Source organism: Pituophis catenifer, unplaced genomic scaffold (genome assembly GCF_029215685.1).
Source record: "Pituophis catenifer annectens isolate HBS135680 unplaced genomic scaffold, rPitCat1.0.hap2 SCAF_1, whole genome shotgun sequence".
Taxonomy (NCBI): Eukaryota; Metazoa; Chordata; class Lepidosauria; order Squamata; family Colubridae; genus Pituophis; species Pituophis catenifer.
Window position 1 is genome coordinate 61,743,478 of NW_027256881.1, and position 24,819 is coordinate 61,768,296.

Below are 24,819 nucleotides of genomic sequence, written 5' to 3' on the forward strand. Positions count from 1 at the left end.
GAAGAAAGAAAACATCTTTCATTATATATTTGTTCTAGTACTGGGTTAAAAGAAAGGGAACCCTTTGGAATCTCCAGCACAACAAGAAGTCATAGGTGACAACTAATCTGTAGTAGCATCCAATAAGTAATTCTTCTGAAATTGATTTTTTTATAAAAAGGCCTATGTTATGGAAAGCTCTTTCAATTGCAACCATATAATAAAGAGTTGGGCAACTATGGCCCCTTTACAACCTATGGACTTCAATTCCCAGAATTCCTGAGTCAGCATGGCTCAGGAATTCTGGGACTTGAAGTCCACAAGTTGTAAAGGGGTCATAATTGCCTACCTTATTATAATCTTTAAAATAAAGCACTGAGACCAGCACATGTTTTAAATAATTCCAGAGACCAAACAATGTTTTATTGGCAGAGAAAATGAGAATGCAGCAACTTTACATCGCTGAGAGCAGACATAATATCTTTGCATGTGACTCCACGCAACTTGATGCTTATTCTTATTTCCAATAATTAATTTATATTTTTTAACCTTTATAAGAAATCACTACTTACCCATACATTAATAAAGTGATTCTTACTTGGGACTAATCAGATGTCAAGTTTTACATTCTACTCCTCAACCATTTATCCAAGTTTCAAAGACAACCCATATCTTCTTATTCTTCTTTATACAAAAAAATTTCAAGTCATTCCCAGGTGTTTATTATGTTGGCAAAAATAGCATGTGAACTGGCTGGTCAAAGATATGCCTAATAAGAGTTTCCATTATCTTGGCAGATAGGAGAAAGGATCACTTCAACTATGGAAAATACACTTGTTTATCTGAAAACTCTGAGCTCAGAGATTGCTCAATTGACTTATATTACTCCATGCAAGCAGACATCTCAGTTGGATTTGAATTGGGCATATGAAATATTTATGAGCCACTTGAGAGCTCCATCATGTAAAAGGCTTTTATTAAAAATGTGACTGCAACAAGGATACCAAGGCTCTATTTTATTTAATTTACAACTCTTAGCAAAAGTTTTCACAAATGGGACTTGTAACAAATTGTTGGAGTTTAGATCATTCCTCAAAAAAATTTCAGCCAACCATCTTTTCAGAATCCTTCTTTACATTTTCCCCTCTGTGTTTCTCTGTGTTTTTTTTCCTTGTAATAAATCACAAACATGCCTTAGTTATTCAGCACGCTTAGCTCCTCACTGGGTTATTAAAACTTTAGGAAGAAAATAATTTATATATATGCAAAACTAAGGGACTATTAACAGAGAATGGATTTAAGAAGTTGTGGCTGCTTTAAGAATCTCCTTAGCAAAGTTAGGAAGCTTTAATAAATGGAAAGGAAAAATTGTATTTATGTAAGATTCAAAATACTTCTTCCTAATCATTTCTGAAGCATACATAGCATTCCATATAAGATAAAATAACAGACCTAGTAAAGTAATTATCAAGGATGAAGGAGAATGATCCTTAATAACCCATGTAGTTCTTGAAAATGAAAAGATCAAATTAACAATGTAATTGTATTTGCAGATCCAGCTAAACAAGGCTTTATACTGTAATTATCTCAATCTCGCGATCAACATGTTGGGATGCTCCCTGAATAAGTAATAACCCTTACTTTCATGAGCACATGGGCATTTAGTGCTGGTAAAATCAGAAATCGTGAGATATCAAAACATAGTTTACATATGGTTGGTTGTTTTAATCAAACCCTGTTGAGATCATTGGGTCTTAATTAGTAAAAATCAGTTATTTTACTCAGCCACTTTGGAGGCAGGGGGTGTTGGCAAATGGTCTGCTGGTGCATACCCCAAAAATTTATTTTGTATTTGTTATTTATTTGGAAAAATGAACTTTCTGGATTCTACTGCAACATACAATCTGGTTAAAACTATCCTTTCTCATTAACTTTTAAAGCAAAACAATTCAAAATGGTGAACTGAAATGTCTCCTAGTCAGAATAACTGCCACAGGAACATTTAAATTGACAATGACTAAGCTGTTTCCAATACTAATTTTAAGAAGGCCGGGAGAAAGCAAACGCATAACTAAATGGTACTGATTGTTTTGGTTACTTACGGACACATCTGGAAAGAGTAGGATCTGGTACAAATCCCAGTTTGCAGGTACACCTATAGCTGCCCATGGTATTTAAACACTCACCATTAGGGCAAACCCCTTGTAACTGGCATTCATTAATGTCTGAAAAGGAACACAACTGATTGTCAGTTAAATAAACCTACGGTATATCAGAATCTATACAAAACAATTCTATTAATCATTAGACATTACAGAATCTATCAGTTCTCAAATCTGGTCCCCATTTTTCTCTTATCTCTTTAAAACACTAAAGGAATGCCTAGAGTGGCATTAATTTGTAAGATACAAGTGTAACAAATTTTTATATTTATTTATATCCTGCCTTTATTGTTTTTTACAAATAACTCAAAGTGGTGAAGATATCCAACATACCTTCCCCCTCTTCTTTTCCCTACAACAACTCTGTGAGGTGAGTTGAGTTGAGAGAGAGTAACTTGAAAGTGATTTGAGTGATATGTTGGAAATTATTAAGTAATAAATAATGGAGTTTACAGTTGAAAAATATAAAATGTTTCTAATAATTCAACTACTGAACTACTCAGCTATTGAAAAGCTATTTGTATTATAACAATGTGTTTGTTCCACGCATGATACTCAGTTTTAAAGTATTAATTTAATTTAATTTAATTTAATTTAATGTATAGTAGACCAATATACATAAAATAATTGGCAACGTGAGTTTCAGTGGTGGGTTTCAAATTATTTTACTACCGGTTCTGTGGGTATGGCTTGGTGGGCATGGCATGGCTTGGTGGGCGTGGCTTGGTGGGCATGGCAGGGGAAGGTTACTGTAAAATTTTCATTCCCACCCCACTCCAGGGGAAGGTTACTGCAAAATCCCCATTTTCTCCTGATCAGCTGGGACTTGGGAGGCAGAAAATAGATGGGGAGGGGCCAGTCAGAATTTTTACTACCAGTTCTCCGAACTACTCAAAATTTCCGCTACCGGTTCTCCAGAACTGGTCAGAATCTGCTGAAACCCACCTCTGGTGAGTTTCTGATAGTCTAGAAAGAAACAGATTTAAAGGATAATTTTGTCATGGAAGAACAGAATACATAACCCTAGTGCTAACCCCATGACTATCAAACTAGTAACAACTAATCTCCTATATGAATAGTATAGGACAAGTACTCTATAGCAACCCAAAAACATAATTTCATGGATTTATCCACTTCCTATTTCTTCCCTATATTCTTTAATATAAAAAGAATATTAGCAGTTCTTGATAATTGCATGATTCCTGAGTATCTGTAATACTAATGTATTATCTTTTTATATTATCCAGCTTCCCCCCCACCCCCACCAAATAATAAAGCTTCCCTGAAAGATAGCATCAAGGCAATGAATTAACAGGGAAGGCACACAGTGAGATTCAATATAGTTAGGACATAAATGTCTATGCCCGAAGAATAACAAACCTATTCTTTTGCTAGAATGTATTGTAGATCAGATATGTTTGTTTTAAAATATTGCCCAATCTATCAACACCAGTGCCATTTTACTATTAATTAATACGAGGGGTCAGGTAAACCTGGTTAAATAATTTCAAGGTTACTACGGTTAGTAAGAAAATCAAAGCATTTTAAATTCTGATACTACTGTTTAAGAATTATAATTCTTATTATATCCAGTTTAACAGATGTTTAATAACAATACATGAAGCATGGCTTCTTGGTAAACTCTTTAAGAAACTGATGTACTGATATTATATTACATTATGTATCCAGAGACTAAAAGTAAATAACAAACCTTAACATGAGGAAGGGGAAAATATTTTGAAAAGACTGTTTCTTCAAACTTTGGGCAAAATGTATGTTTTCTATTCATTGCATGTTAATTCACCTGTAGTTAGTGATTACCTACTTGAAGTATCTTGTCCAGCTGATTATATTATATTGAAACCAATCTGCTAAAGCAGTTAGGAATGGAACCAGAATTAAAATGAAGGTTCTGTGAAAAATAGCAGTTTTAAAATGCTTTCTTTTGTCTATCTTTATCAAACAAAATTCATAAAATATATTTTTTTAATTTAAAAGCAGTTTTAGTTTGGTCTGGGACAGTATATAAATATATGGGCAATGAAAATATATCTTAAAGGACACTAAATATCCAGTTTGAGTCTTTCTGTTTCTATACTGAGAAACAATGTGGCATAATATTTAGACTTATAGCACAGATGTTCTAAACAATTTGAATCCAATTTCACCACATCACCACCAAAGACAATGATAAAATGGTATCTGACAGTTATGGTCACAACCATAGCATTGAAAATCAGAAATGAACCCAAGAATCTGCCACATTCAATTTTATGGCATACCGCACTGAAAAAAAACCTGTGACGGCCTTTGGACACTTTGTCGGCTAGATGAAAATTTGGAGCAAGTTGAAATCCATTCTTGAATTACAATTTGGTTTATTAAATAGAATACTAAGTGAGACCTATCCAATTTAAACTCTATCTTTTATCTGTGAACATACTCAGAAACCAAACCTGATTACCAGATCTACCAAGATCTAATTTTTAAACTAATAGTTTTCATAAAAAATTATAGGATGCCTATTGGCCAATTGTGTCAGCCCATACATACAACAGTCCTAAAGTTCAAAGCCCACGTTTCTCTCTTTTTTTTTTCTTCCTGTTGATCCTAACAGGCTGAAAGTGGGTGGGTCAGTGGGAAACAAGAAATAATCAATATGTTTCATTTTTCATTTTGGCTGGACTGCAGTCTGCCTAGAACAACTGGATTTAATTTATGAGCTACAATGTGTTCTTTTGTGCATCAAACTAAACAATTTATGATTTAGATGATCTTTCTATGACAAGGCTATTTAAACCCAAAAACTGTATTATATGTCATTTGTTAATATAAGGTTTAAAAAGTAAGTATTTCTAATTATGTTACTTCCACAGAATTTATTTTTAAAGAATTAGTGTTTGGGAAGGTAAAGGGTATTAGAGATGTGAGCTGTCCAGAGTCATTGGGATTTGTCAAATTGGCAAACAAATTTGATAAATGAATTAAAAAATTAAAAAAATATTTTACTTTTCATAATTGCCAACAGGAATTGATAGTTCTGGTTTTTGTTATATTGCATTTTCATTCACTCACTGAGCAATTAGAATTCTGATTCTTTTTTATTTATTTTGAATATATCTTTAAAAAGTCCTTTCTGTTGTCCTTAGCATTATTTAGCTCTTCTAATATCCCAGTTATAGTTCTGAGTTCCATGTCTTCCTTGGCAATCTATTTTTCTTTCCATCTTCTTGTATGCATTCTTTCTTCTTTTTAGAATTCCACTAAGTTTTTTGTAAAGCCACATTGCTTTTTCTGCTGGCTTTTTTTTTCATACCTCACTGAATCTTGTCTGTAAGGATTTGATATCCTTTCAATATCTCATTTTTAAATAACTCCTACTCATCTTGAGTTCTGCTTCCAATTAGCTCCTCTTGCCCTGGACTATAACTTATGGTTGCTCTGAGTTTATAAGATTTAATATATACAATTGATTAGACTCACTCAGCTTACTTTCTCTTAAAATCAAGAATTCCAAGATTACATAGTTACCTTCCTCCAAATTATTTGTTAATTTAATTTTCACAATTAAGTCTTCCCTATTGGTTAGCGTCAAGTGAAGGGCAACAGATTCTCTAGTGCTTTCCTTTACTTTCTGAAGAAGAAAATTGTCAGCAAGACTAGTCAGGAATTTCCTGGAAAGATCATGCCTGGCAGAGTTTGTTTCCCAACAGATGACAGGGGAATTTAAATCCCTCATCACTATTGCTTCAGGCCTCTTGGAAAAATCTGTAATTTGCTTTTGAAAGGCATCTCCATTTTCCCCTTCTTCGGGTGGGAATTTACTAAACATTAACAACTGCACAGCTTTTATTTGTTCTTCTACTTCTTTTAACTCAGGTGTTCTCTATGGTATTAGTACGTTCCTTCACTTTCTAAGTAGAAGGAGATATTTTGAACATACAGTACATTTGTGCTTCCCTTTCTGTGATTTCTTTAGAACAGAATACCACATACTGTGGAAACTCCACCCCAAAACCTCTGATGAACTCTCCCAGCGCTTTCATTTGTATGTTCAATAGATGTTAAATGTGTTAAACAATGAAGAGGAAAGAATAAATTGGTGGGATACCAAGAGACAGGGTCTATGGCCGTGATGGCGAACCTATGGCATGCGTGCCAGAGGTGGCATGCAGAGACCTCTCTGCGGGCATGCGCGCCGTCGCCAGTTGCTCTTTTGGCATGCGCCCCAGCCAGCTGGTCTCTTCTGGGTTCTGGCGTGCATATGCGTGCCAGCCAGCTGGTCTTCACATGAAGACCAGCTGTCATCGCGCATGTGTATACCAGAACCCAGAAGAGAGCAGCTGTCCGGTGCGCTTGCATGCCGGGCCAGCTGGCTGGCACACATGCATGCAACGGAACCTGGAAAAGCAGCTGGCTGCCATGCATATGTGCACCAGCCAGCTGCTCTCTTCTGGGTTGTGGCGCTCCAGTGCGCGCGCGCACATATTGGCACTTGGTGACAAAAAGGTTAACCATCACTGGTCTATGGCATTGAATGAACATCTCCTACACATAAAGCTCATGTCTTAATAAGGCAGCTCATCTACTGCAGTCTTCCACAAAATTATAATTTAGTAACCATGCAAGAAACAAATTGCAGCACAAATGTGTGAATGGAATATGCAGGATGTACCAAAATAATATATATGAATACTTTCTTCTTATCTCTTCCTCTTTCCAGGTTTAAAAAAACAACATTTGCTTCCATTTTTTATTTTATGTCATTGGATAACTTTAAACCAGGGGTGAAATCCAGCAGGTTCTGACAGGTTCTGGAAAACCGGTAGCAGAAATTTTGAGCAGTTTGGAAAACCAGCAGGGGAAATTTTGAGTAGTTCAGAGAACCGGCAAATACCACCTCTGGCTGGCCCCAGTGGGGTGTGAATGGAGATTTTGCAATATCCTTCTCCCAGGAGTAGGGAGGGAATGGGGATTTTGCAGTATCCTTCCCCTGCCACGCCTACCAAACCACGCCCACAGAACCGGTAGTAAAAAAATTTGGATTTCACCACTGCTTTAAACTGAAATAAATGGTTAAAGTTTACAGACAGTCAGTTCCAAACTTTATTTAACAATCCAAGCATGTATCAACCAGCTAAGAACAGTAATTGCAATGAATAGTTCAGATGGGAGATAATTCTTTGACCTGATCCCAGATAAGAGGAATGATGAATAAGCAGCTTATGACTTTAATACAAAGAATTACACATAGACCACTGTAGGCAACAGAGTTAAAACTGATTTCCTGGAGATACATTATTTCACCATGAGAATGCAGACCTCTAGTTGGAAAGAAAAAGCTAGTCCCTGTTCAGTTGTCAAGCAGCAGAACTACACTGAATGAAATACAAGGGGGTGCTCACTTCAAACAGAAGACCAACTGTAGATGTTACAAAAGGATTAGGATTCATGAGAGGAGCATAAAGCAATCATTTCCCTTCAAAGCTTAAGTCTTCTTGATTCTTTTATTCTAATCCAACTGATTGATTAACTTCTGTGGCCACCCATTTCAACCCAGTAACTCTGGGCAGCAAACAATTCTAAAAGACTTCTCGTAAAACCGCCCAGTCTCTCTGTTTGAGGGAGATGGGCGGTTCATAAATGCAAAATATAAATAAAATTATAAATAAAACAAGTAAAAGCAGTACAAAAATAAATGTATCCAGTAGCCAAGAAAATTATAACAATTGCCAGTGTAAATAAGAAATGGGGCCCTTAACACGTCCAGACCTGGGAACATTGCAGGCTTTTAAAACCTTATGAAAGGTCAACAGGACCACTCTAATTTCTGAAGGGAGGCACTTCCAAAGGGCAGGAGGGGCTACAGCAGAGAAGCCACATCTCCTGGTCTCTGCCAGTTGACGTTCCTCGATTGAAAGGACCTGCAGCTTGCCCAATCTGCCAGACCCATTTGGCTAAGTCGAAACTATTGAGAAGATGGTCCCTTAGGTAACTAAGTCCCAAGCATATAGGTCTTTAAAGGTGACAACCAACACCCTGAATTGCATCTAAAAACACCCCGATAACCAATGCAACTCATGCAGTAGTAATTGCATATCTGACACTGTTTACTACCTATGCTGCCACATATTGCACTGCTTAGTTGAAGCTTCTGAATGCTGTTCAAGGGCAGCCCTGTATAGAGCACATTGCAGCAGTCAGAATCTTATGTGAAATCAATAGAACTTTTAAGGTTGATGAACGAATGAACATTTGTGGTAAATTCACTATTTATTTAGTAGATTTTTATCCCACCATATTATTTTATAAATAACACAAGGCAATGTACATACATAAATACTATTTCCTCTTTCTCATTTTCCCACAATAGCAATAGCACTTAGACTTATATTACACTTCATAGTGCTTTACAGCCCTCTCTAAGCGATTTACAGGGTCAGCATATTGTCCCAACAATCTGGATCCTCATTTTACCGACCTTGGAAGGATGGAAGGCTGAGTCAACCTTGAGCCTAGTGAGATTTGAACTGCTGGCAGTTAGCAGAATTAGCCTGCAATACTACATTCTAACCATTATGCCACCATGGCTCTTTGTCAGGTAGGCTGGGCTAAGACAGGACTAAAACTCATAGTCTCCTAGTTTCTAGGTCAATATTTTAAACACAATATCAAACTGATATTTTAATTTTAATTTAATGAAGGAAATGGGTGACTGTATAGAATACACAACAGAAGAACCAACTTGTTTCCTCCAAAAGTCTACTTGACTTTTGGGCTAAGAATGCTTTTGTAATAGCATTCAAAGTGTGAAATTTGCCTATTTAAGGGGTCGCCCTAGGTCAGAGATTTTTTGTGACCTCCAGATTAGCTCTAGAACAGGGGTGTCAAACTGGCGGACTGTAGGCCACACCCACCCCAGCTCCGTGAAGGGGAAGAACATCACAAAATGTCATGTGACGGCAATCTGATGCTGCAAGTTTGACACCGTGCTCTAGAGTGTACATGACCAAAATATTTAGCCCAGAGGTGGGGAAATTATAGGTAAAATCTGTACATTAAGTCTAGCAAAAGCTATTCCTCAAGAAAAGAACTAGATCAACACATTTATTTTCTCCTGATAAAATTATGTCATGTCTCCACTGACTAGTCTCCTGAGGTCCTTTCACGGGTTAAATAAATTTAAAATAAAATATCTGTCCTCTGTCCTAACCATTTTCATAATCAGATTAAATTATTTTACCATAATGGATTTAGTTAACTATTGGTTTCTATAAACTCCCAAGTTAAGTTTTTAAATTATTTTGATGTTACTGTATAATACTAAATATTGATATATTATGATTTTAAATTAGGTTGAATGTGAACATCCTTAGCCGCTGCTAATGGGAATTCATACTATATTAATACAAATAATATAATATATAAGTATTTATTGATAATCATACAAATAATGCAATTAAAATTGTTTTTGCTCCTGATAATCATATAATCCTTGTCGCTTTTTGGTCAAATGTATCCTTCTAATTCCAATTAAATAGAGAAACACAAACAATTTTAAATCAGAAAAATTACTCAAAACAAATGCTACAAATGTCTTACCTTGACAAAATGTTGCATTAAGTCTCTTATAACCTTGTGGACAATCCACTACCTGGCTATATCCAAAATAAGCTAAATTTGAAAGGAAACAAAACAGAAAAAAAAAATAACCCATGTGATGATAATCCAAATGTTTTAATATCATACCACTTTTTTTAAAGGGTTGAATCTTGATCCCAAATAAAAGGCTGTAAAACATTTAAATATGTCTTAATACTGTTGCTGTTGCTAATTTGCTTTTGGGAATTATTTAGTTCCAAATTGGCATTAAAAGTATTTCAGTCTTGAAGGCAGCAGAATTCAGGACACCAGAACATCCTTAGTCTACACAAAAAGTCTACTTTAATCCAACAACTATTACTATCACACAAGCAATATTCCCTTGTTTGGAGAAAAAAAAGTCGAATAAAAAATCTGAACATCTTGTTCTCCTTTATTCTTATGGGTTGTTGGAGATCTTATATGCATCACTTTTATTTTCTTATAAAATTAGTAGGCATGTGAACGCTTTCTTTTTCTTCCCAATAAAATAGTGAACTAGACTGCAACCAAATACAAGAAGGATAAATCCTTTGCTCCTTTGGAGTCTCATTATGAATAGATCCTCTTTAATTAATTAGACTAATTAATGTAAATGGATCCTATTTCTTCAATGTAAACACTAATGCCATCTGAAAAGATCTTTGAAGCACATAGCACAGACACAACTCTCTTATTGATTTTCAGATTACTCTGGAAAAAAGCTTTCACATGCTTTTACCCCTTTCTTTGAAAGAAAAATATATGTATACTGTGTAAAATAACAGAAAACATATTGTTAAAAGCTTACCTGGCTTCTTTGGACATTTTTGGCACTTGTTAAAACCCCAGGAAGTTCCCACAGTCCCACAGCAATCTTCTTGCTTGGAGAGGCCAGGAAGTGCTTTGCTACACTGGAAAATGTTGGAAAATCTCAAGTTAGTCTTTCTGAATGACAGATGTCTTCTTCCATGCTGCTAATTCAGGATCACCCAGGTGGCTTTTAATATTCACAAGAATGTGAAAACCTCTGCTTCAGGTCTTCAGTCTTTCCAGTGTGAATTAGCATTTCACCTACAATACATTTCTCAAAAACCTGTTGTAAATTAGTCTTCATTTATCCCTATGGCTGCCCAAGAGTTCTTATCCATGATCCTGTTTGGTGCTCCAGTTTTCTTTTCATGCTGAAATCACACGAGCCATTTGCCTTCTCTATGCGTGCCTAACTTTGAAATGTCTGTCTGTCTGTCTGTCTGTCTGTCTGTCTGTCTGTCTGTCTGTCTACATGGTGAATTCAGCTCAAAGTGACATTTGGTATACCACTAAAAATGCTGTATTTGCAATGGCATGCCAGAAACCAGTGAGAAACAGCCAACACCCTGATTAAAAGAATGAAACGTAAGAGAAACAACCAAAATCTCAGTCTGGAACAACTGGAATCACTCCATAGAGAAAGAACAACTACTCTATATTGGAGAGGGATTTTTAAGAAGATGTATATCACACATATACAGTACTAAAACATTTACATGTTCAGAAGAATCCTGGGCCAAATGCTATGGAAAATGTTAATTATTGTCAAGAGGATTAATGGGAATTAGTAAATACTGCCAGCTGTCCTGGTTCAGGAAGGAGCAGGAGCCTAGATTATGGGATAGGTGAGTGTTAGAAACATTCTAACAGATTTTCTAACATTTTCTAGCATATCCTTAAATGTACAAACCTTTCCTTCCAGCATCAGTAGAGTGCACCGACCTTAGATAGAATTGCTTTTTTTGTATGAAAGATGTGAAATTAATTTATAGATGAACAAAAACTTAAGCACCTATTTATCCTTCTTTATACCAACAACTCAAATGTTTTTTTGTAAAAATATATAATGCTTTTCTTCATTGTTCTTATAAGGAAAAAATAGTGCTAGCACTGTACAGAATCGTTTCTGCCAGCTCCTGCGTTACGTTTATTAAAAAAATGTTTCTAGTTACTCATCTCACTGCCAAATTTACGCTCTGTTTATTGCTGGAACTGCAAAGATAGACACACCCTTTCCTCTCTCTGGATAACTTACACATAGAGCTAAAACAGACCTAAAAGTTCAATTTTGAATTGACCACCTCAAATTTGTAACATAAACATTCAAGAAGAAGCTGTTCTTGTTTTTTTAAAAGAAATACAAACCTATTAACCAAAAATGTTAACTATTATCACAAAATTCAAAATTTTGTGTCTCAAACAGTCCATGTTCAAAAATTAGCCATTAAAACATTAAATAGAGACAACATATTAACTATAGTACAATTATATCACTGCACTTGTGGGATGATTGAACATTGCCTTCCAATGTTAATTGATTTCAGTTCATTAAAAATCAAATGCTGCTGTTTGAACAAGTCAGAAGCAATAAGATAGAACTGATACAAAAGCAATATTTGAATTTTTACATTCCACAATGTCAACTTTCCATACATATTCTTCAGAATTTGAAAACTTTATCAAATGTATAAAGATAATAAAATTCCAAAAACTTTTCCAAACATTATTTAATACACCAAATCCTGAGTAAACAGTCCCAAGTAAAGAGCTGCAAATCTTTTTACAGATTAATAGCTGACTAATACCCACAACATACACACAAATAGTTTTTCCCATCTAGGCCCCTAGAGCCTCCAGACGCTAGGACAACTACCAGTGATACTGCATCCCAAATCTATTGGTGACATTTTCCAGAAACTTCCTTTAAGTGTTAAACAACAGAGGTTAAAAAAAAAAAATCAACCTCTAAGATATATGCCATATATGAGAGGCCATGGGGCTGACCTTTCCTCCCCATCACCATTGACTGCAACCTCCTGTTAATGCAGGACTAGAATCCATGGTAATATATACCGCTCCTAATGCCATAGGTGGTCCAGACAGATACTTTATTATTTACAGTATCAAAAGTAGATGAGAATTCTATCAGGATCAGAATGGGTGTGTTACCTTTATCTAAGTCCAGACAAAGATCATTCATCAGTGTGACCAATGCTATTTCCATTCTGTGATCATGCATGAATACCAACTAAAACCCCATTTCCTCGAGGGTACCCTGTAGCAGAATTCCCACAACTCTATCAACTGGACAATAATGATAAGTGATCCAGAGAGGGATTCTTTAGGAAGAGTTGTACTGTTTAAAGGTCACAAACATCACCTTCCCTCCTAAAGAGCATTGACAATCTCCCACCAACTAGGCCTCTATGTTAAAATGGATTTAAAATGGTTGATTTCAGTCCATTTTGTCCTAAAGAATGTGAGATTTCAACATTACTACTTCAATTCCCCCCCCCCCCCTCATTTAGTTTACATTCGATATTGCAACTGTGTGTCTTATGTCCATCATCAGTCATGGAACTACTCTTTCACTACTGACATTATCAATAACCAGACTTTATTCTGACCACATCATCACCTCCTGTAATGGGTTTGACACCTCCAGATTAGCTTGTGATATTCTGATGTACTAATAACGAAGGATATTTCTTTCATACTGGCAGACTTATTATCTAGCACCCAAACTGGTTTAATGTTACATCTATGCCCGTACAATTTTTAAGAAACAATACACAATTGGTTTTCAATTTTTTTCTTAATTTTGAATTTCTTTTTATAAATTCCTTGGGTTTTTTTCACATCTATATGTCTTCATCCCCTTTATGGATTACTATTAGTCTTTCCTCTCTCTTTGACTTTACCAGCAAGAGTTGACCCTCTCCATCAGAATCTTATTCTGCTGCTGGCATCATTCTAAGGATCACTGAAATTACTGTATAATTCTGTCTTAACAAAGTGGTAGCATACAAGAGGTATTTACAGAAGAAATATAATACCATACTCTGGATATCAAATGAAGAGAAAATAAAATAATGCAATACTTTCTTCTCCCTTCTGAAGTATATAATCTATTGCATAGCTTGTTTACTCCAAACTATGTCTTATTGAATGCACTGGATGTCTCTGTTATTCTGTTATTACTCCAACCTGCCATGTAGATTAGATATTATCCACATTAACAGCTAATATAGTAGGAGAACACTCAACTGAGAAAGTCACAAACCAAATACAATGCCTTAGTTCCATAATCTATAGAATTGAACTACTGATATATCTTCCTGAATATAAAATAGCATATTTCATAATAGTCTGAAACTGTTATGTTATCTATCTAATGTAGAAGACCCAATAGTTATACCACATGTAGTATGTTGAAAATTAAGGAATCAAAACTACAGACAAGTGCTTAACTTAGAGTCGTTGGGAAATTTACTGTTCCAAAAATAATTCAAAATTTAAAATTATTCTACGGATGCCATAGCACTGATGACACACTGAATTCAGAAAAACAGTCATAGGTTGATTATAATCCAATATAGCTTGAATCTCAAATAGCAGACAATAATTATATGAGACATTGTCACTCAGTGCTATTGATGCTACAAGCCAAGGCAATTAAGGAACTGTATGATAAAAAAAATATAAACTTAATCTATCTAGAAACTAGGTTTCAAACCTGGACTGGGCAAGAAACAGAAGTGGCTAATCTTCAGTTTAGTTATCTTAACTAGACTCAATAGAAGGCTCCCAAAACAGTTCAGTAAGATTATAAACTTTATTGTAGGCAAGAATATAGGCTCTAATACTTCAGTTGACTGACAACTACAGAGCAAAGACCTCAGAGATTTATGTATTGTTTTCTAGAATTTACATGCTATTTGTTGCAATTTAATTGATTCTTGGAAGATTCTTGGAGGATACAAGTAATGGTCTTAGAAGACTGATATGTATTTACATCATGCTCCTTCGTTGGCTGGGGACTTCTGGTTCTTGCTTCACAAACTTCAATCATTGCACTACCTTGGGAATGTGGGGTCTTTCTGCCACACATTTTGTGCACACCCTCATTTTCACTTCCCACTTTTTTCTCTTCTTGTGTATTTTGTTTTACGTGGCCTCTTAGATATATAAACACGAATTCCTAACTGCAGTGTAACCTCAGCAGACAGCAGTACTTTGCTTATCTTGGCTAATCTCAGAAGGCAAGTAGGGTCAGACCTAGTTAGCATACGGATGGAAGAATCCCTAGGAATTCCAAGGATGCTTCTAGACCAAAAAGTTAACCAAAAAAAAATATGCCAGAAAACTAGAATGGCAAGCTATTTCCACATCTGTTCTAACAAAATTGCTTGGATACAGATACCAGGAGCTGAATTCAACTCAAAAGGTGCTTTTACTTAACTGTAATTTACTTCTTTTAACAAAATGCTTACTATTTTCCTTTGCTTGTCAACACTCACGTTTTCAATCATAATAATAGAGACGGACTTGTAAAATGTTAGTGATTAATAAACATACCATATTTTTCGGACTATAAGACGCACTGGTGTATAAGACGCACCAAGATTTCGAAGAGCTAAGTAAGGAAAAAAAAGTTTTGTCCTCCCCTGCCCCCAGGAGCACTCTACAGGCCTCTCAAACCCTCTGCACACCCCATTTTTCACAAAAATGGGACGAGCAGGGCAGGGTTTCGGGAGGCCAAAAATGGCTGTATTCAGTGTATAAGATGCACCAACATTTCCACCCTCTTTGGGGGGAGGGGAGTGTGTCTTATACTCCGAAAAATACGGTATTTAATATGGTAATACTGATTCATAAAAGAAACATCTTTTCCATTTTAATTAGCCCTGAATCAATTACACTGGACATTATGTATTCTCCTTGTTAGATTTGGTCCTACATGTGAGGAAATCCATGTTTGTGGTTCAGACTCAATGAAGAAGGTGCTTCATCAACTAGTCAACTCTCCAAAAGTGAGAAAGGGCCTTGCTCACCATCTGTTTCAACATTGTTGAGCTACTGCACATACTTGAGCTTAGCCAAAAGGCCAAGAAGTGATCCATGCACATAAACTATTCCTGCAATAAAATAATAGAGCTCTTAATACAAATAACAGCTTCATAAGCAATGCCAAATGTTGCTGATGGGAGGATCTGAAATACTCCCATAATTCTGTGATCCAGCTGCTGCCTTCTGTTGGGAATTTTCATTTAAAAAACAATAAAAAGGATATTATAATACTGAGGATAACTGAATTCAACTAATGTAATCTGGGAAGGCATGGCTGGGGATTCCACTTGGAAGCAGTAATTGTGATTGCCAGAATTTTGTTCTGAGATAATGACTCCCTGCAAGTCATTGGAAGGACACAGTACTCCCCTACATTACAGGTAGTTCTGGTTTAATGACCCTAACTGGGACTAGAATTTCCATTTCCAAGTGATTTGGTCAGTAGATGAAACTTCACGTGACTGCACAACTTTGTCCCAGTTGCATTTGTTAAACCAGGACTGTGCCATTTTTAGGCAATGACATTACACTTCTCCTCCCCTGCTTTGCTCATCTTTGCTTCAACTCCCCCCACCTACCTAAGTCCCCTAAGACTGTTAGGTAACTCCAGATTGGCTAAAGAAACTTGACCAGCATTTGGTTTGGCTTCCAATATTTTCTTAAAGGATCAATATATCAGTGTATTAACTTTGATCAATTAACTGAATTTGCATTTGATGTTTTGCTATATAAAGATTACATATCTTCTGATATTAAACATCACTGATATTATAAAGATTAACAGAAGATAGGAGAGTCATTGTTGAAAACGTATCCATACAGATTTTTGAAAATGATTGCTTAAGTTCTGCTGATGCTTAGTTCTTAGCTTCAAGGAATTCAAGACTCTAATTGTGTAATTATATTTATTTATTTTATTTTATTTATTTATTTTATTAAATTTCTATACCACCCTTCTCCCGAAGGACTCAGGGCGGTGAACAGCCACAAGATAAAACACATAAATACAAAAATTTAAAATAAGTTAAAAACGAATTAAATAATTTGGCTGAATTTAAAATACCCCATAATTTAAAACAAATTAAAATTTACATTTAAAAAGGGGAGAAGATTTAGGCCAGGCCAGCTTGATGAAATAAAAAAGTCTTAAGCGTATATGTAGATATGGTTCAGTCCAGTGGTGGGATTTAAATTTTTTTACTACCAATTCTGTGGGCATGGCTTGGTGGGTGTGGCGTGGCGTGGCTTGGTGGGCATAGCTTGGTGGGTGTGGCAGGGGGAAGGATATTGTAAAATCTTCATTCCCACCCCACTCCAGGGGAAGGATACTGTAAAATCTCCATTCCCACCCCACCCCACTCCAGGGGAAGGTTACTACAAAATTCCCATTTCCTCCGATCAGCTGGGACTCGGGAGGCAGAGAATAGATGGGGGCGGGGCCAGTCAGAGGTGGTATTTACCAGTTCTCTGAACTACTCAAAATTTCCGCTAGCAGTTCTCCAGAACTGGTCAGAACCTGCTGAATACTACCTGTGATTCAGTCTGATTCTATGAATATGCTAAGCAAAAATTATTTAGTCAAGACTGGAATATACCTGTATTTAGAAATAGTTGAAATAAAATATCTGACAAATTAGATTTCAGGAATTTAATGAGATATATGCTTAGAGTAGTGAGAATAAAAGTTGCCCCACACTGGAACAAAGACAATTCTGACAATATCTGTTTGGGAACTTAAACTTGGAGAATACGGAAAACTAACAGTATATATATACCTAATAGAAATCTAAATTTAAGCAAGAATGGTTCCCATACAGCAGCACAGCAAATATAATCTCCTACAGTCTGGCTTCTAAGTAAGCCTAAATGTGTACAAACATTGCAGATTAGCAGATGTAGAAAAGAGGGAATAAAAAAGTAATCATTTTTATTGCCTTTTATTCTTTTCACCGTTTTATTTTATTTTCTATTTGTTCATCTATTTTATCTTTTTTACCTTTCATTGGCACACATACACACAAACACAGTCATACAGATATACATAGACACATATATACCAACTAACAATACAGTGAAGATTTTAATATCAAATAATTTAGTTTAAGACTGAAACCCTTACTATATTACAAATACTTTGATGCAAGTTGCAGCATACTCTTTATTTTTTTCCTTTCCGTTATATTTAACTTTGAATGAAAAAGCCAAAATAATTTTAATGCTCAAAGTATCCTAAATTATAGCTAATATTAATATAACTATTTTCTTTTATTTCCAATATTCTAAGTAGTCTAAATAATAGAATGTCAAGTATTTATAGTTAAATAAATATCACTGTTATATAAATATCACTGAAATAAAAAAGACTATTTTGTGTGCTGTAAAATATTTTGAACCATTTTTGAAGAAAAATACTCCATACAAAAAAGCATGGAATACTTGACTTTAATATTGTTTTAAATTAGCAATGCTAATTAGTAATTTGGTGGTTTACAATGTAGATGTGAATTAGTGAATGTATTTTTTAAACTTCTCTAAGAGCTATTTGTAAATATCTGCAAACGGAGAAAGGATTTCATTATCAAATCCCTCTGACTTTACAGTTAAAACTGTATCATTGCTAATTCTACATGCTATTATTTCCATGTATCCATGCCAATTCCTACTTGCGCATTCACTTAAATAAAACAAACTAATGAAACTGTTTATAAATAATTACTGAATTGAGAAGGATTCTATCTTTCTAGCAATATCAACTGTTCCAAAGCGGTATGCAGACAATCTATTAAATGGGAAACTGCCTTCAGTCTGAGGGAGTAATGTATAACTCTCTTTGTCACATACTTCCTTAACTCAGTTCCTTTCAATATCTGGAAAAAGATGAAAACTGAAGAGCTAAATTTTTTTTTTAGACTGACCTGATTTTATTCTTAATTTCTATTTTGGAAAATCAATGCTACCTGCTATTTACACCAGCCTTGTATTTAAGCAATAGCCAGATATAAATATAATGGCGGCAGAGTGGAATTTCATAGAGGTGTTCAAACAAGTTGAAGTTCTCCATCTTTGCTGTGTGTCCAACAAGAACATTCAATAGGACTATTGCAGAAGGAAAGAACCTCTCTGCCAGCCCCAAAAGCCAATACCAAAACAACCACAACAACAACAAAAACCCAACGAAAACAAAAAACCCCAAGGTTTTTGTGGAGTTATTTACAAAAAAATTATTTTCATGACTAGTTTTTAGTCATGGGGAATTCTAGGAGTTGCTGGGGAATTCTAGAAGTTGAGCTCCATTCATTTTAAGGTTACTGTGGTTGAGAAACATTGAGCTACAGTATTTTATTTAATTATTTGGCAGTAATAACTTCTCTGAAGGATTAACTTATCAACAATGCTTAGCAAATGAATTGCGTAGCTAACACATTACGTATAAAATTGTATAAAGATTATGTAACTGCCTACATTACATATGTAGCTAAAATATGTAGAAAAATGCATTATTTTTATGGGAACACATACATTAAGTAACTCAATATTTGATTTAAACACCAGTGACTACATTAAAATATAACAATTATAAGAAAGCAGATGTTACAATGGGGGGTTCTATTGTTTTTTTTTCTTTTTCTTATATAAATCCGACACATGGTCAACATATGCATTAAATTATATTAATCCTACTTTCAAAATGTCCAACAACTATTTCAACACTCATTAGTCATAAGAAAAATTAATAGGGCACACATTAGAAATATAAACTTTACTATCTTTATTAATAACACTATAAAGATACTGTGAGGAATGATACAATATCTTAAGTCATCTCAGGAGCATTTTTATGAAAATAAAGTGTAAAGCAGCTGAGTGGAGAAGGAGTCAAGGAAAAGAAATATAAACTTGCTATTCTGCTTGCTTTTACCAGTGTTGTTGGCTTTCAGAAAGATCCAGAATACAGTATAGGTATGAGGGTTACCATTATTTTAAATGGTAGAAAAAAAGGCCAAGAGTTGCAGTTGAATTAATTTTGGCTGCTGCATGTACATTCCATAATACTAAGAAAATACATAGTATTTTCTTATATACATAGGCCCAGAAATATAGTGTCCAAATAAAAACATGAAAAACAATACATAAAAACTGCATAAAAACACAATTTAAAAAACAGCTATCCTTTCCGTTTATCCATTCTTCAAAAACCATGTTCAGCATTAACTTTTTTGTCTTTCTTCAATACTAAATACATATACAATACTGACAAACAATCACACAAATACAATCCAATAAATTTCAAGATGTTTTAAGTTGGCATGACCAGTCTTCCTATCTTACCTTCTTTATCCTACCTTCTTTCATATATTGTGACCTGGAAACTCTTTTGTGAACGACCTCCACAGGTTTATCCACAGCATTTCATTAATTAATTTCACTTTAGAGAACTTGAAGACAATGGCATTATGATTTTAGGATATTACAGAATATCCTGATTACTATATATTGCAACAGGCAGAGCTGCCTTTGATTTTTGGATTGCTGCATAATAAGTAAGCAAGGCTCTGATTCTTCAGTTACTGCAGAATTTTGGAAGAAACCCAAACTTCTTATACCATCTCTCCTCAGCCTTAATTTTACTGGATGCCCACTTACTTTTAGGCCCAATTTAAAGTGTGGATGCTTATAATTCTAACAAAAAGAAGTATCCCAGTCAGTACAAATGATTTGGACTCTAACTCTAACTATTCTGAAATGTATATGTGCTACATATCCAGAGTATTAATATCTTTTAATATGTAAGAATCTGTCCAGACTGAGACTTTTTGTTTGGCACTGGAAATCAAGTGACTGGTAAAGTTCCTCAATCCCTCTTTTCCTTGAAGCTTTCAGTGCCACCACCACCATTACCACCCTGCTATCTTGGGGTTCAAAAAGGGAATCAAGAAAAAGAGATACTACTCTGGACCCTCCTACCACTGGGAAGCCTCCATTGGAAGGTTCTATGAATTCACAAGTCCTTTGCAAATAAAAGAATCTCTTCGTAAATTATTATTTGAGGAAGGGGATAAATATAGTACATTTGAAAACCAGTCTAAAAATAAAGGCCAGAAGTTACAAAATAGAATAGAACAGAATAACAGAGTTGGAAGGGATCTTGGAGGTCTTCTGGTCCAACCCCTTGCTCAGGCAGGAAACTCTTTACCATTTCAGACAAATGGTTGTCCAATCTCTTCTTAAAAACTTCTAGCGTTGGAGCATTCACAACTTCTGGAGGCAAGTTGTTCCACTGATTAATTGTTTTGTCAGGAAATTTCTTCTTCTAAGTTACTTCTCTCTTTGATTAGTTTCCACCCATTGCTTCTTGTCCTGCCCTCAGGTGCTTTGAAGAATAGCTTGACTCCCTCTTTTTTGTGGCAACCCCTGAGATATTGGAACACTGCTATCATGTCACCGTCCTTCTTTTCATTAAACTAGACATACCCAATTCCAGCAACCATTTTTTATGTTTTAACCTCCAGTCCTCTAATCATCTTTATTGCTCTTTTCTGCACTCTTTCTAGAGTCTCAACATCCTTTTCACATCGTGGCAACCAAAACTGGATGCAGTATTCCAAGTCTGGCTTACCAAGGCATTATAAAGTGGTGTTAACACTTCACATGATCTTGATAATCAGTTGTCACAGCAAACTCTGTGGCTTGCCATATAAAAGGCCAAATATACATGTGCATTGCATTATTGGTCTCATCTGCAGATAATAAAATCACCCCTAATCCCGAAGTAATTAATAAAAGGTTTTAGACTACTAAGCCAACTTCAGAAATCCACCGCGCAAGAAAATATATAAACAGTGACAACTGCTGACTGAACTGAAGTAACATTATGGAGATTACTCAGAACAGACACAATTATTTAAACTGTTTACATTAAAAAAAAAGCAGCCAAACAAGGCTGCACAACTCTAGAATGACATGATTCCATTCCCAAATAAACACAAAAAAGAAACAAGTAAGTAAACTCATCCCTTTCACCTAAGATATCATGTTGCTTTTCAAAATTTTAGCATTAAAATTATCTTGAGATAATGCAAATCTTCAGGGAATTTGCAGAATAAATCTAGAATAAAACATTCTATCCAGGGGTGGGCTGCTGGGGGTTCGCTGGGTTTCGGAAGAACCTCTAGCTAAGATTCTGTGCAGTTCGGAGAACCTGGAAATCCCACTCTGAGCTGGCCCTGCGTACTCTGCCCCTCCCAGGAGTCCCCACGTGGCCCATTTTGGATGCAGGTAAGTGCAGGGCACACGTGGAGGCTCAGGGAGGGCAAAAAATGGGCCTACTGAATGTTCCAGACGGCCTCTGGAGCCTGGGGAGGCTGTTTTTGCCCTCCTGGATGCTCAAGGAAAGCCTCCGGAGCCCGGGGAGGGCAAACACCCCCACCACCACCGTGGTGCAGGAGCCCGACTAAGTCACGCCCACCATAGCCACGCCCACCCAGCAACTGGGCAGAGAACCCCTTGCTAAAATTGTTGAAGCCCACCCTAATTCTATCACCCAGAAGCCACACAGCATATTTTATAAATATTACTTTTCATTAAGTAGTGAATAGAGCACCCAAGCCCCATCCAGCCATTATCCGGATGGATTTATATTTTAAAAATAAAATGCCATCCATTAGAGGGAAATGCAAGTATGTTAAAGGATTTACTGGCTATTGGAAATTCATAAGGATATGGAGGTCACTGCAAAAAAAAAAAAAATGAAGGCAGAGGATAGTCTTCAAGTGGGAACTATTCCGTAGAAAGAATATTTATTCAAAATTTTTATTTTGTTCAGACTTTGTAGAGTTAGCTCTTCAGTTAAGAAATTGACTGCCTTCTGATTTTAGGTGCTGAGCAAATTACAAGTAATTGCTTATGCTTGAAATTTACTATGAAGGATAAAAACAAATGCTATTGTTATTTTATATCACATGATCTTGGGACACAGCAACAGACATTAATATGAACCAGTTACCAAGCATCTGCATTTTGATTACATGATCATGGGGATTCTGGAAAGATCATAACTGTGAAAAATGATTATAAGTCACATTTTCAGTGCCGTTGTAACTTTGAACAGTCACAAAAATGAGCTGCTGTAAATCAAGGACTATCAGTAATTACTATTAGTGTCAAGCCATATATTCACACACATACACACACATTCACACACACAATTTGTATTCTCCTGACACATTAAAATTATAATATGATACCAATGATTTGCAATTTTTTGGGGAACCTCAGATTGTATACAGAGAGAGGCATGGGGGGGGAGAGAATGATTTCTGCATAGAAAATTAACTCAATTTTTAATATTAATTGTGATAAAGTATTAACAGAATAACAGATTGGAAGAGACATTGGAAGTCTTCTAGTCTAAACCGCTGCTCAGGCAGGAGAGTCTATATCATCTCAGACAAATGGTCTAATCTCTTCTGGATCAATTACTATGGGCATAGGGTAGAGCAGGGGTGTCAAACTCAAGGCCTGCGGGCCGTATCTGGCCCACGGAGCTGTCCCAGTGTATCCAATGCAAAGAGAAAAGATCAGGCCAGTATGGCTTCGGCCTGGTCTATCCAATGCAAAGAAGAAACATGCCAGCAGCTTGGGGAGTGGTGTCAAGCTGGCCACACCTACCCAGTCGGCCATGCCCACCCAGTCAGCCACGCCCACCTGCCCCCCCCCCAGGTCAACCACAGCCCTGATGTGGCCCTCAGTGAAATTGAGTTTGAAATCCCTGGGGTAGAGAAAGGGAAAGTATGATGTTTCCCAAATACTTTGATTTTTTTATATATGAAAGTGACATTGTATTATTGGCAATTTAACATTTATCTATATAGCCTAGAACAAAGTTCAGTAATAACCAAAATAACTTTGAGGATAATTTTAAAAATCTGCTACCTATAGAAAGCAAACACATAAAATTAATTTTCAAATGAAGCAGGTGATAGTGAACACTCAGTTTTCAGGTCTACCGACCATATGCTTTTTTGAAAAAACATTAATAGGCAACCTGGAAATAATAAAATAAAAAATTCAAAGGAGTTTCCCCCCACCTCCATCTTCATAATCTCTCCTAGTTTTCCCTATTGTAGCCTCCTTATTCTTTGCCACTTTTTTTTGGTACTTTCACAGAGCCAATATTGTGTTCTCATTTTGTGCCAGACATATTCCATAATCATGAAAATGGCAACTGGACTGTAGAATTATGGCAGGGATTAGTCTGGGACATTCCAGTAAATCTTAGGCTGTTTCCCAGTTAAAACATCTCCCTTTTTTCCTCTCTCTTTTGAATAAATTGTCATTTCTGAACAGTTATTTCTTTAGTTTACAATCTCCAACTGCAATGTTTAAGGTTTAGTATCTTAAGCACTACAATAAATTTCAATTTAAAATGATGATCTATATGATTTATAGTGGTTAACAAATCTGTTAGTAAAAGATCATATAAGTCACAAAAATTTAACTTTCAAGATACCCCATGGTAACTAAGAACAAAAAAAATGTTACTTGGCTATCAAAGTTTAAAATTAATGATAGTATTCGTGAATGTTCTAACTAAAATGAAGTCTAAGGATTAAAAATTGGTATGCAAATATACTTTCAATGTCTAGGCTTTGAATGGAGAAGGAAAAGACTATACCTGGAAAAAAAGGCCAAATCTTAAATTAAAGTTCCATCTTCAAAGAGGTGTTTTATATACTACTCAAATATATATAAAACCTGAATACGTTTCAACAAAACATTCAAATAAATGTTACTAAATTGAACTAATCAGTTACATTGCTAACATATAAATTAACAGCTTAATCTGGAAGCACATTGTTTTTAAATCCACAAAGTGTTTAGATTTATGGCATCTGTAGGCAAATGTGAAGAAATGTAGCTTTTTAAAATATAGCACTTACATTGGAAAGTGGAGGTTATTTAGAAACTCCTTATTTTCATTTAAAAGGCAAAACATGGCATGAAAACTTTTGATAGCAGCCTTATATTATGCCTTGAATTTTAGGGGAAAAACATTAAGAATAATAAAGACACTTTATGGGAAACCTTTCCTCAAAAACATTTTTCTCCTAAATTTTCACTCTTATTAACAGATTTGTAAAGTCATTTTTATAGCACGATCTCTAATACATGGAGC

General features: G+C 35.5%; 1 protein-coding gene across 2 annotated transcripts in view; it reads right to left on the bottom strand.

Moving 5' to 3' along the window:
* Nucleotides 1-24,819, bottom strand: part of LTBP1 (latent transforming growth factor beta binding protein 1) — a 206,029-nt gene that overhangs the window by 75,542 nt on the left and 105,668 nt on the right. For both annotated transcript variants that reach the window (XM_070932503.1, XM_070932502.1), the window contains exons 8-10: nucleotides 10,573-10,675; nucleotides 9,744-9,815; nucleotides 2,082-2,204 (exon numbers count right to left, since the gene is read on the bottom strand). In XM_070932503.1, coding sequence (XP_070788604.1) covers nucleotides 2,082-2,204; nucleotides 9,744-9,815; nucleotides 10,573-10,675 — 298 coding nt within the window. The remainder of the gene's footprint in view (nucleotides 1-2,081; nucleotides 2,205-9,743; nucleotides 9,816-10,572; nucleotides 10,676-24,819) is intronic.